Genomic DNA, 12,170 nt, shown 5'->3' on the forward strand with positions numbered 1-12,170 from the left:
ACAAACATTACCAGAAGACCATGTCCCTGAGGGAGTAAAAAAAACAAACAACAAAAAATCTTGAGTTCAACACTGTTAGATTTGTTATTATTTTTCTACGTGATAGTATCATGTAAAGCTGCCAAGCCCATTGGTTGATTTATCACGGCAAACAATACAAGCTGAGCTGTTTAGTTTGGATTTACGCTGAGTTTTATTTTGAAGTGACCGGAAGTGACTCACGATCCCCTCCTTGAGTTTGTTCGGGCTTTGCAGCTCAGACAGTTCGACTCGGCTGTCGGCACCTCTCCCGGTTTTAACAGAGCTCCAGCAGTCTCAGTCAGAACCTCAGGGAACAGAAGCATCCCAGAGGCGGGTCCGGGCTCGGTTCGGCTCAGCGGGCCGCTCTGAGTCCATGGCCTGGGCTGGCGCTAGATCGGCTGAACGCTCCGAGATGCTCCGAGATCTCCGCCGCTGCTCAACAACACCGACCCGGAGACTCAGCTATGATTCTCAGACGCAGAACCAGGTAATGTTAGCCGCTCTGGGAGGAGACGGGGGAGAGAAAACACCGGAGGGAGCGGGGTGAGGGGTGAGGATGCAGGGACCGAACCGGAGAGATGTGGTGGTGTGGGGGCCGTGGTCTAGCGGGGGAGGAGGATGGGAGAAATGGGTGGAGGGGCGCCTTCAGCAACAATGGCCTTCTGCTGTTTCTTTGGTCGCGTGCTAGCATGATGTTAACTTAGCTCTCTTGGTTCTGACCAATCTAGGAATAATGCAGGAACTAGAGTTCCTCCACACACCTCACACACCGTCATATATATGCAAATATCCTTGCACACCTTATACACCTTCACTAACCATATACACACCCACACACCCTCATACACCTCCACACACCCTCATACACCTCCACACGCTCTCATACACCTCCATGTTACCAAACCAGAGAGGATATACATTCCTTCTATTAGCTCGAGCTGTTCAAACAAAATTAATCTTCAGCATTAAATTCTGGGTCTTCCATGGGGTCTTCTGCTTGTAGAAACTGCCTTGAAAACCTTCTGAGGGAGGTATTCTACACAGATTCCAGCACCATTGTAGCTGACTATTTTTGGCCCGTCAACAACCCTGCTTTTGATCAAAGGCGAGGGTTTAAACCAACCAATTGATCCAGAGGTTTACCAGCTCCTTATTTGCCCTATTTTAACATTCAACACTTTCATTACTTCAAAAGTCCTGATTCATCAGTTTATCTGTCCTTCATCCCATCCAGGTTCTTAAACTCTGTCTGATGCAGAGACTCACTCCCAATCTGAAGAGAGAGGAATTTCTAGAAATTTCTGGTCCAAAAACACGGTGTGAGACGTAGAAGAGGAGACTCTCATTTGCCGAGCTATGACTCTTCCAGTAACAATAAAACACCAACAGAATCACATCATCAGCAGAAAACAATGATGATATTCTGAGGTTTCATTGTGACCCCCATACCTGATGCTCCCACTGCACTCATTACAGAATTATCTAGTGGTTCTGGACCTGATCCAAGTCCACAAAATACATCTGAACTGCACAACCAAACACCCATGATCTTCTAAGCACATCTGCAAGGATGACGTTCTAGTCCACTTGTCCACAACCAGATTAAAGTCCCAAAGCCTTTCAGCTTGATGGCTTCCATCTTTGCTTGTGCGCACAACCACCTGGTTACCAGCATAACAGGTTTTGGTGACCTTTTACACTCAGCCCCTGTAAGTTTCTGACATGGCAGATCTTCCATTGCTGCATCAAAAAACAAAAATTAGTAATCCAGAAACACTCGCGGTGCCCCACAGGGTCTGATACCAGGACCTCAGTTGTTCCTAATGAATTTAAAGGTTCTATATCATGCTATTTTAAACCTTTCAGAGCATTAATAGGCCTATAAATGATGAAATATTACCGTTAGTTATGTAAGTTTTATTCTTGAGACATTTCTGTCCAGAAATAAGACTAGTTGATTAAATGAAATCCTGGCTCCACTCGTGTTAGCTTAACAACATAACCTCTAGTTCCTCAGCGAAGTTCAATTCTTCATCTGACAGAGCTGCAGATATTGGTTATTTTCACGTTTTCCTTAGATAGCGCTGCTAGAACCGATAACAATGGCTGTGCCAATAACAATTTGCACATGGTTTGTCTCAGCACCGTGGATGAGTGAGGGACAGAGAAACTTCTCCAGCCGTGGGATAAGTGGACTTGAAAGCACAACTTCTCTAACTTAAAAACATTTTGAATTTTTCTGATGGCACACCGTAATTCAAACAAGCATGTAAAACGTGTCAGAGTTCGGTGTTTTCGTGAGGAAAAACCTAGACCGCCTGGAAAAACACCCAGGCATCTCGCCTTAGTAAACGATGCAGGAAAACTCTGTAATAGGGCTGGGCGATATGGCCTAAAATCAATATCACGGTATATTAAGGATTTCACCTCGATAACGATAAATGGATAACTACAGGTATGCACAGCAGGGTATCTGCGGGTCCTTAAAAAGTCTTAAATTAGCTTTTATCTGCGGGTCCTTAAAAAGTCTTAAATTAGCTTTTCCAAATGTAAGGCCTTAAAAAATCCTTAAAAAAGACAAATAATCCTTAAATACAGTTTCCAAAGGTCTCAAATTACTAAAGACCCAACAAACAAGATTCTTTTATTTCTATAAAAATTTTGTGAATTTATAGTTGGTGTTCAGCATTTTTGTGTACGATGTTGGTGTAAGCGGAACCGTACACGTTCAGTTAGTTGTGAAAGGGGGCTCTTTTTAAATGAGCACATTAGCTGGTTAAGCTAGTGGGAGCTTGCGCCATGGGGAAGTGCAAGTTTAATGGTAACTGGATGGCTAATCCCACGTTCGCGACGGGGTTAGCACCGGTTCCAGGCAATAGCTGGAAATTATAGCTTATATTCATTTTTAAAAATAGCTTAAATTTGGTCAAAGTGGTCTTAAAAAGTCTTAAATTTGGTTCCTTTAAACCTGTAGATACGGCTGGCACAGAAACAAGTTGTCCACTAGATAAGGCTGTCACATGTATTACGTTGAGTCACATCTTTACGTGACTTAAGGCGGTACAACTTCTTAAAGGGACATGAATGTTGCCAACCTACACACATCTTTTCATTTTTTTATTTTTCAAATTTATTGACATGGGAAAAATTCTCTAGAAGTCAGAAATTCTGATAATGATACATTTTCAATTTATTGCCCAGCCCTAATCTGTTAGCATGATTTTTGGTTAACAAATAAACTTGGAAGCACTTCTGACCCGTTCTCCTCCTTGCATTATTAGAGTCAAACGAGAACATATTTTGAATAAAGCGCCTCTAGTTAAAAATCACAAGTCTCTTCACAAGCATTAAAAACACAAAGATAAAAGGAGAAAAAGTAGCTTTGACTGTTTTGGTGGTATGATTTATGACTATATTGTCAGTAATTTGTTGAACCTTGGTTTGAAGAAAATTGTGAATCAAACTGAAATCACAATTTCTGCTAGAAAAATTGCAATTCAATCTTTCTAAAGTTGTTCAGCACTACTTCAGGCAGCATTGTAGAGCCATTGCTGTAAACTGACCAATCAGCATGCAGCTCTTTTAATATTCATGTCCTGGTCGAGTGGGCGGGGCAACCCAGGTTTTCCTTGGTAGGGCTTTATTATGGGGCTGTGTTTGGACCCTTATCAGGGCTCCTGTGATCATTTGAGCCCCAACAAAGTTTTTATACTATATAGTGGCTCAAAGACCAGTTTCCAATTGTAAGAAAAACAGTTTTACCAGGATCCCCTCAATAAAGTGTACAAGAAGAAAAACTCCATCCTCAGAGCTAGAAGGATCTAGGTTCCTCAGACTGTGTTCTGTGTGGACTATTTAGTCCTACGGATCCATTAGAACAGACCTGGGCATTTTACGGCCCGCGGGCCACATCCGGCCCTTTGGTTGACTTTGACCGGCCCGCGTAAGGTTAATTGGAAATTACAAAATAAATGTATTTTCTCATTTTACCTCATGCATGGGCTAAGGCTGCATTGCTTTTATTTTGAAGTTGTATTTTACGTGCACAATGACGCAATACGTATAGCAACAAGTGCCGGCGGTTGACATGGTGATTGTAGCCTGAGAAATGTCCGCTCATGCAAAAAAAAAAAAAAAAAGAAAGATGCCGAATGCAGGATTTTCAACAAAAATTGGACTGCTAAGTATTTTTTTTACTGAAGTCGGAGGTAAAACCGTGTGTTTGGTTTGCGGGGAGGAGATTGCCGTGTTTAAGGACTACAATTTGAGTCGGCATTACGACAAGAAACACTCGGAAAAATACAAGAACTTGTCTGATGCTGAGAGGGCACGGACATCCGAAGCTTTGCTAGCAAAGTTGCAAAAGCAGCAAGGCTTTTTTACTAAGCTTCACACATCCAGGGATGCAGCAACCAGGACCAGCTTTGTGATATCCCACAAAATAGCTAAAAACAGCGAACCGTGACCAGGAGGATCGAGGACATTGCGGGGAACCTGGAGCTTCAGCTGCAACGTGAAGTGGCAAGTTTTGACTTTTTCTCATCCGGGCGTACACTGTGCGACTTTTTCACTTTTTTGAGCCGATTTTCCAGTCGTGCGAGAAGCCACGACATCGGGGCGAGTTTTGCGCCGAGCGGTCGTGTAGTGTACAGGGGGTTACGAGAGGCGATTAACACCATGTGACCAGCCGCCGATCAGCAGTCGTGAGGTCGCAGGGACTTCTGGTGTGTTTAATATTTCGCTCGTCCCTCGTGAGGGTATCGCACTGTTGAAGCGGCGCTGCGAGCAGCTACGATCCAAAAAGTATCAGAACCGCTCACGGCGCATGCGCGCGCAATCCTGCATCAACGCCGGCCGGTCGCTCGCTATTTCCCTAATAACACACGCTGTTCGTTTTTGTTTCTACACGTTTTTTTTACTCACAAAGATTGTCAAGAAAGCGTGTTTGTCGTGTTCATGTCAAATTAAACTGATCACAAAACACAGATTCACTTTCTTTATTTCGTTTTCCTCATCCAACCCCCATAAATCCCTGTGTGTCCTGCAGCACTCCCGAAGAACAACAGGCAAGACAAAAAAGTCTGACGTGTTGAGTAAAAACTGCTATTTTTAGCACATTTTTAGGGCCGACGTGTTGCTACCAGACGTACAGTGTGAGCAGTCAGGTCGCATGCGAGAACTGGGTCGTACAGTGTGAGCACATGACTCGTGAGATCTGCTCTGCGAGGAAGTCGTACAGTTTGAGCTGAAGCTGAGTGCTGCGAGTGAAAAAGTCGCACAGTGTACGTCCGGCTTTACAGGGAAAAATGTCGGACTTTTGAAACGCATGCAAGATAAAGTGACAGAAATCGATGCAGATCAAAAATAGGTGTTTTTGCATTGAATTATACACCAACATGTGTTGTGCAAGTCAGTGCTAAAAATCAACCATGTTACTGATGTTGTTACTAAAATAATAAACTTCATCAGGGCGCGGGCGATGAATCACAGACAGTTTGTGGCTCTTGTGGAGGACTCCACACAGCTGTCAGATGGCTCAGCCTGGGGAAAGTGCTGAAGAGGGTTTGGGACTTGAAAGCAGAGATTCAGGATCTCTGCTGGATTTCTACTCTTCTCTTAAGGAGGATTTTCCAAACCTGAAGAGACATGCTCAGAAGATGTTGGTTTTCTTCGGCTCTACCTACATTTGTGAACAAACATTTTCAATGATGAAGTTTACAAAATCCAGGTATAGATCCTCTCTCACTGATGATCATTTGTCAGCTGTGCTTCGCATCTCCACCTCAGACATTCAACCTGACTTTGATGCACTCGTTAAAGCCCAGCAGAGACTAGATTTCTCTCACTGAATAAGAAAAAAATTGCTTAAAAACACAAAATAAGGTGTTTGGACCACAAATGTAGGCAACTAGCAGTGAACTGGGACACTTTTTTTAAACCTCTTTCTCAAGATCACAGTTCAGTGATTTTATTTTACAGACGATACTGTGTGTCTGTAGAATGCTAAGAACCTCTTTCCAACAATATTTGAAACTCAGAATGTGTTTTGGAGTGAATGTGACTGAAACTGTTAACTAATATAAGTCACAAATGTTTAACAAAAACCAAATGTGCACACTTTGTTTACCATTGCCTTGGGAAATTTGAATAAATCACATTTTTGTAAGCCAACCTCACTTTTTCCTTTTTGCTCATTTATAACATATAGTCTACTCTTACAGCTTGAAGAAACAATGGTATTTACTGCCTTTTTTAAAGAAATACCATTAATATTATGCATAATTGACTTCAGCCTTTTGGCCTGCGGCCCTCCACAATATTTTCTATTTCTCATGTGGCCCCATGGAAAAAATAATTGCCCACCCCTGCATTAGAACCACATCTGCGACGATCAGAATCATCAGTTTCAACAGTGTTTCTGGTGGAATGTGATGAGCTGCTCTGGAGTCTGACTGATAAAGAACCTGTTCCACATTCCTGCAACACAAACCCTAACTCGTCCAGACGAGTTTAGACCTTCCAGGAAATAAAGCGCTATGTTTTTAGGGAGTCGAAGACGACTGATGCACCAGTATTGTGTTGGTCTGTACCAAACATCCCAGAACAGTCAGCTGATGTTAAGGGGGTACTTAAAATGTGTTCAGAGTTGGTTGTCTTGAGTTCTGCGAGGACGTCCTGCTTCAGATGGTGCATGCTCGCGTAGAGGAAACTCCAGACATTCATCTCTCTGGGAGACGAGGCATAAGAGCAAATTCTAACAAACTCACAACATTGATGATGAAGAAAGAGCTCCATCAGTCAGGATCTGGACCAGAAGCTGGTTGGCAACATGTCGAGGTGAACTACAGAGATCTAGGAGGACCAACTTTTAGATACTTACTGAACAGTCTAGAACTTCTGAGATATTTGTGATTATACTTCTGTACAACACTGAAACCGCTAACACAGCTACCTAAAATCACTTAAGCATAAAACTGATGAAATCCACCACTCTGAACATCTGACGACAGCTGTAGATGAAAAATCGGGGCCATCAGCTTTGGACCATTGAGTTTGCAGGTCACCAGACAGGGTAAGAACACGTATCTGTTCCTCTAGCATATTTATTTGTCCCCTCTGGTTCCTGTCCTCTCAGGATGCTGCGATGGCTGATGGGAGGACGGTTGGGTCCAGTTTGGATGTGGAAAGCTCTGTTTCTCTTTGTAGCCATTGCTTTTGCTGGACAGCTGCTGGGACTAATCTTCAACAGAAGGTTTGTGGTTTGGTTTCTTCTTCGTGTTGTAGCTTCTGCTGAGCTCAGCCACCCCAAATGTGCTAAATGGAAGCTGTTCTTTTCTTCAGCAGTGTCCAGCCAGCTCCCCAGTCCATCTTCTCCTCCCCTGATGCTCAGGGCCCATCTCTGGGCTCCTGCCAGCCCCACACTCACATCATGTTCCTTAAGACTCACAAGACTGCCAGCAGCACTGTGCTCAACATGCTGTACCGCTTCGGAGAGGAGCATGGCCTCCACTTTGCCCTTCCACTGGGATACCAGCTGGGCTACCCGCTGCCCTTCAACGCTCACAGGGTCAAAGGTTACCGAGGTCCCAGAGCCATTGAGTTCCATATCATGGGCAACCACATGAGGTTTAATAAGCCAGAGGTCAGTGGTTAATAGTAATAACACTGTAAACTAGCTGAGACCACCTACTACAGCAGGTCTCACGCCGTTCTTTAGATCTGAATCCCGGTGAGGTAGGTTGCTGCGTTGATCAGAGGAACACTTTCATGAATTTGTTGCTTTTGCAGCTTAAAACCTGACATATATATATATTTCTATGTTGTATAAAAATCGAAGACGGTGTTCTCCATCAGCTGACTCTGCTTTAACTCAGAATGTAGCAAATAACCACAGATCTCCATGTTGTTGAAAACTCTTCGTTCTTTAACCACTTACTAATTTTCGCTTGAGTTGACCTCTACTGGTCGTAACCAAATACATGTTTGCCTTGGTGGCCAATGGGGGGGGGGGGGGGGGGGGGGGGAACTTTTAGTGATGTAGTAACATGCTGTCGGCTAGTAGCGCACCAAGTTTGTGTTGAAGGCTGAATGCTTGTCTACCTGGGTGGAAATCTGAAAAACACTTCAAAAATAATGTTAATAGATTTTTGCCACTGAGTGCTGACCGATGCATTCATGATCCCTACATAAAACGGTTAAGACTGCTAAAGGCCGTGAACGGCTTGTTAGGAGTCACACATTTGATGAACTGTGTTGTTTCAATTCCCAGGTGGAGAAGGTGATGCCTGCAGACACCTTCTACTTCTCCATCGTCAGGGACCCGGTGGCTCTGGCCGAATCCTCCTTTGCTTACTACAAGGAAGTAGCTCCTGCCTTCCGGAAAGCCAAAGGGTTGGGAGACTTTGCCGAAGACCCTAAGAGATACTATGACCCTCGTCTCCGCAACAATCACTACGCCCGTAACCTGCTGTGGTTTGACTTTGGCCTCGACCACAACGCTAATTTCTCTTTGGCTTTGGCTCAGAGGGGTGAGGCCTTGATCCGACGGACCTTTAAACTGATTCTGGTGTCCGAGTACTTTGACCAGTCCATGATTCTCCTGAGACACGCTCTCTGTTGGCCTCTAGACGCGGTAGTGTCCTTCAGCCTGAACGCTCGACAGCAGAGGCCCAGTGGCGGAATGGGTGGGAGCTGGGTGGGGAAAGCGGCGGCTGGGATTAAAGGTGGCAATTCACAAGCAAAGATTCCTCCAAATCTGTCTCTAACAGAGGATCAACGAGAAAAGCTGAGACAGTGGAACGCCTTAGACTGGTACCTCTACAAGGCCTTCAACAGGACCTTCTGGGAAGAAATCGACAGGTTTGGTCGGAGCCAGATGGAGCAGGAGGTCAGTCTTCTCCGAATGCGGAGGGAAGACCTGGCCCGGGTTTGTCTCAGAGATGGTGGGAAGCCTGTAGAGGCATACCGCATCCGGGACAAAAACATCCGGCCTTTCCAGAGCGGTTTAGTGAAAATTCTTGGGTACGAGCTCCAGCCTGGACTAGACAATGCTACTCGGATGTCCTGCATGAGGATGATCAGACCTGAGATCCAGTACAAAGACTTGTTGGATTCCAAACAGTTTCCTCAGGCTGCTGCGATCCAGGTGAAGCCCATCCAGCAGAGTGAGATCCTGATGGCAGTAGGCGGTGAAATGTTCTTAAGGCCAGATTCCTCCTGGAAGCGTGAAAAGGTGGTGAGCAGAGAGAGTGGGGGGAGGACTCTGGAGGAGGGGTTGAAAGACTGGGATGGTAGTCCTTTACTGAAGAGGAACCAGACGTTGGTTCGAGTGCATGAGAAGTTTAGATAGTGTGTCGGTGAGGGGTTGAAGTGATGGGTTTGTAAATGGTTCTTTTACCACTTTGCTTGTTTTTGAGGTACTGTAGCTGGTGTAGTCCTGGAATGTTTTTGTAGCTGATGCTGGAACTTTGTTTTTATAAGACCTCTAAATGTTGGACACAGCCTTGATATGTGTATGTGAACGCGGCCACAACATGGTGTAAATGTGAGGAAGTCATCAGCCACAGCATTAAAACCACTTTTGTACAAACTCGTTACCTGTCAGGGAAATTGTCTTCTGCCAGGTGGGTTCTGGCATAAATTACTATACTGAGAATATAGTTCAACATAAAAGTCCACATCCGGATTTGGCTCTAAAGGGGAAGCTAACCTGTTGAGCTGGTTCCCGATTCCTGTTAGTCAAATTCTGCTGAAGTACCGACAGGTAACTAAAACCCCTACGTAGGGCTCTGCAAACAGTTTTCATATGAAATCACAACAAATCTGGATGGAGACACAAATCCTCTGTAGACTCTCAGAATAAAGAAGCAGTCCAGAGAGTTTAGTGTTGATTCATGTTTACCACAAAGGAAGTAGTTCAGCTGACAGACGTGCAGTCTGATGCCATGTGACTGTGGTGGAGAGAAACCAAACAGGAACTCTGCTGGCTGCTGCTACTCACCTCACTCTACTTTATACACAAGTTGTCACAAAGCAACTCATCTAAATCCTTTCAAGTTCAGACTCCGTACACGGTTAGTGCATTTACACTTTAGTGGAAATAAATTCATTATAAAAAGCCACTTTTGTCAAATTTGCCCTGTAAAAACAAATCGAGAAGCTTGAAGCTTGGTGTCAACGCAGCCTTCCCACTCTGAGCAGCACAGCATGTGCCGACAGTGAGAAGGGAAACACTGAACGGGTAGTCACCTGCAGCAGACCCAGGGTCCAATCCCAAATCCTCGCGCTGCACTCTCCTGTGAAGTGCACAAAGGCGGTTTCGAGGACGTAGTACACAAGTGTGTTGAATTGGGACGGGGAGCTGCGACATCGACCACGGCGTATGCTGGGACACCGATCGCTGTTTGTGCTACTTTATAAACAACTTTCAAACAATTTTCCTCATTAAATATTAGTCTAAAACATTCAGAGCATGAATAAATATCAATCATCTTAAAATGAACAGCTACACTCACCTAAAGGATTATAGGAACACCACACTAATACGGTGTTTGACCCCCTTTCGCCTTCAGAACTGCATTAATTCTACGTGGCGTTGATTCAACAAGGTGCTGAAAGCATTCTTTAGAAATGTTGGCCCGTATTGATAGGACAGCATCCTGCAGTTGATGGAGATGTGTGGGATGCACACCCAGGGCATGAAGCTCCCGTTCCACCTCATCTCAAAGATGCTCTATCGGGTTGAGATCTGGTGACTGCGGGGGCCGTAGTAGTACAGTCTAATTGGTTTCTTGAACATTGTCATGTTCAAGAAACCAATTAGAAATGATTGGAGCTTTATGACATGGTGTATTATCCTGCTGGAAGTAGCCATCAGAGGATGGGTACATGGTGGTCATGAAGGGATGGACATGGTCAGAAACAATGCTCAGGAAGCCCGTGGCATTTAAACCATGCCCACTAAGGGGCCTTAAGTGTGCCAAGAAAACATCCCCCACACCATTACACCACCACCACCAGCCTGCACAGTGGTAACAAGGCATGATGGATCCATGTTCTTCTGTTTACGCCAAATTCTGACTCCACCATTAGAATGTCTCAACAGAAATTCAGTCTTATAAGATCAGGCAACATTTTTCCAGTCTTCAACTGTCCAAGTTTGGTGAGCTTTTGCAAATTGTAGCCTATTTTTCCTATTTGTAGTGGAGATGAGTGGTACACGGTGGAGTCTTCTGCTGCTGTAGCCCATCCGCCTCAAGGTTGTGTGTGTTGTGGCTTCACAAATGCTTTGCTGCATTCCTCGGTTGTAACGAGTTGTTATTTCAGGCAAAGTTGCTCTTCTGTCAGCTTGAATCAGTCGGCCCCTTCTCCTCTGACCTCTAGCATCAACAAGGCATTTTTGCCCACAGGACTGCCGCATACTGGATGTTTTTCCCCTTTCACACCATTCTTTGTAAACCCTAGAGATGGTTGGGGGTGAAAATCCCAGTAACTGAGCAGATTGTGAAATACTCAGACCGGCCCATCTGATACCAACAACCACGCCACGCTCAAAATATCTTAAATCACCTTTCTTTCCCATTCTGACATTCAGTTTGGAGTTCAGGAGACTGTCTTGACCAGGACCACACCCCTAAATGCACTGAAGCAACTGCCGTGTGATTGGTTGACTAGATAACTGAGTTAAGGAGAAGTTGAACAGGTGTTCCTAATAATCTTCTAGGTGAGTGCATTTGAAAATACATATTTTCAGAAAAGGCACTTGAGTCATTGCTCCGCCTTCTTCTAAAACGTACAGACACAATGGATTGTGGGTAACCCCCTTGCCCAAAGTCCACCTTGCCTCCATAGCCCAGACCAAAGGGTGTCCCGATTCTCAAATGTGGAAATTGACCACTCCCCCACTGCACCCTTAATCTGCACTTCACCCAGGTGATGCGGACCTCGGGCAAGGGCATTACCCACAAGTCATTACTGCAGGAGAAAATGCTCAAGTTCCTTTTCTGAAAATATGTATTTTCTAATAAAATTAGCTGATTTTAGCACAATTAGTTTATGCTCTGAATGTTTCAGACAAAGCAGCAATGAAGTTAAATTTGTTTCAGATAATTGATTTATTGTTTGAAAGTTGTTAATAAAGGTTTTTGAAA

At 44.5% G+C, this 12,170-nt stretch overlaps 1 protein-coding gene across 1 annotated transcript; it reads left to right on the forward strand.

Annotated features, from left to right (window-relative positions):
• The first annotated feature begins 318 nt into the window (after window positions 1–318).
• On the forward strand, window positions 319–9,613 carry gal3st4 (galactose-3-O-sulfotransferase 4). Its single transcript, XM_015957780.3, has 4 exons — window positions 319–508; window positions 7,157–7,273; window positions 7,363–7,663; window positions 8,291–9,613. The coding sequence occupies exons 1-4, from the start codon at window positions 486–488 to the stop codon at window positions 9,368–9,370; spliced, it is 1,521 nt and encodes a 506-aa protein (XP_015813266.3). The 5' UTR covers window positions 319–485; the 3' UTR covers window positions 9,371–9,613.
• The last annotated feature ends 2,557 nt before the right edge of the window (window positions 9,614–12,170 follow it).

The sequence above is a fragment of the Nothobranchius furzeri genome, chromosome 3 (genome assembly GCF_043380555.1).
Source record: "Nothobranchius furzeri strain GRZ-AD chromosome 3, NfurGRZ-RIMD1, whole genome shotgun sequence".
NCBI lineage: Eukaryota > Metazoa > Chordata > Actinopteri > Cyprinodontiformes > Nothobranchiidae > Nothobranchius > Nothobranchius furzeri.

What these genes read in the sequence shown, in the direction of transcription:
- gal3st4 (XM_015957780.3), top strand. Translation starts at nt 486, where the DNA reads ATGATTCTCAGACGCAGAACCAG. An exon ending in GGACTAATCTTCAACAGAAG is followed by an intron (nt 7,274 to 7,362) that starts GTTTGTGGTTTG and finishes TCTTTTCTTCAG; the next exon opens with CAGTGTCCAGCCAGCTCCCC. An exon ending in TGAGGTTTAATAAGCCAGAG is followed by an intron (nt 7,664 to 8,290) that starts GTCAGTGGTTAA and finishes TTCAATTCCCAG; the next exon opens with GTGGAGAAGGTGATGCCTGC.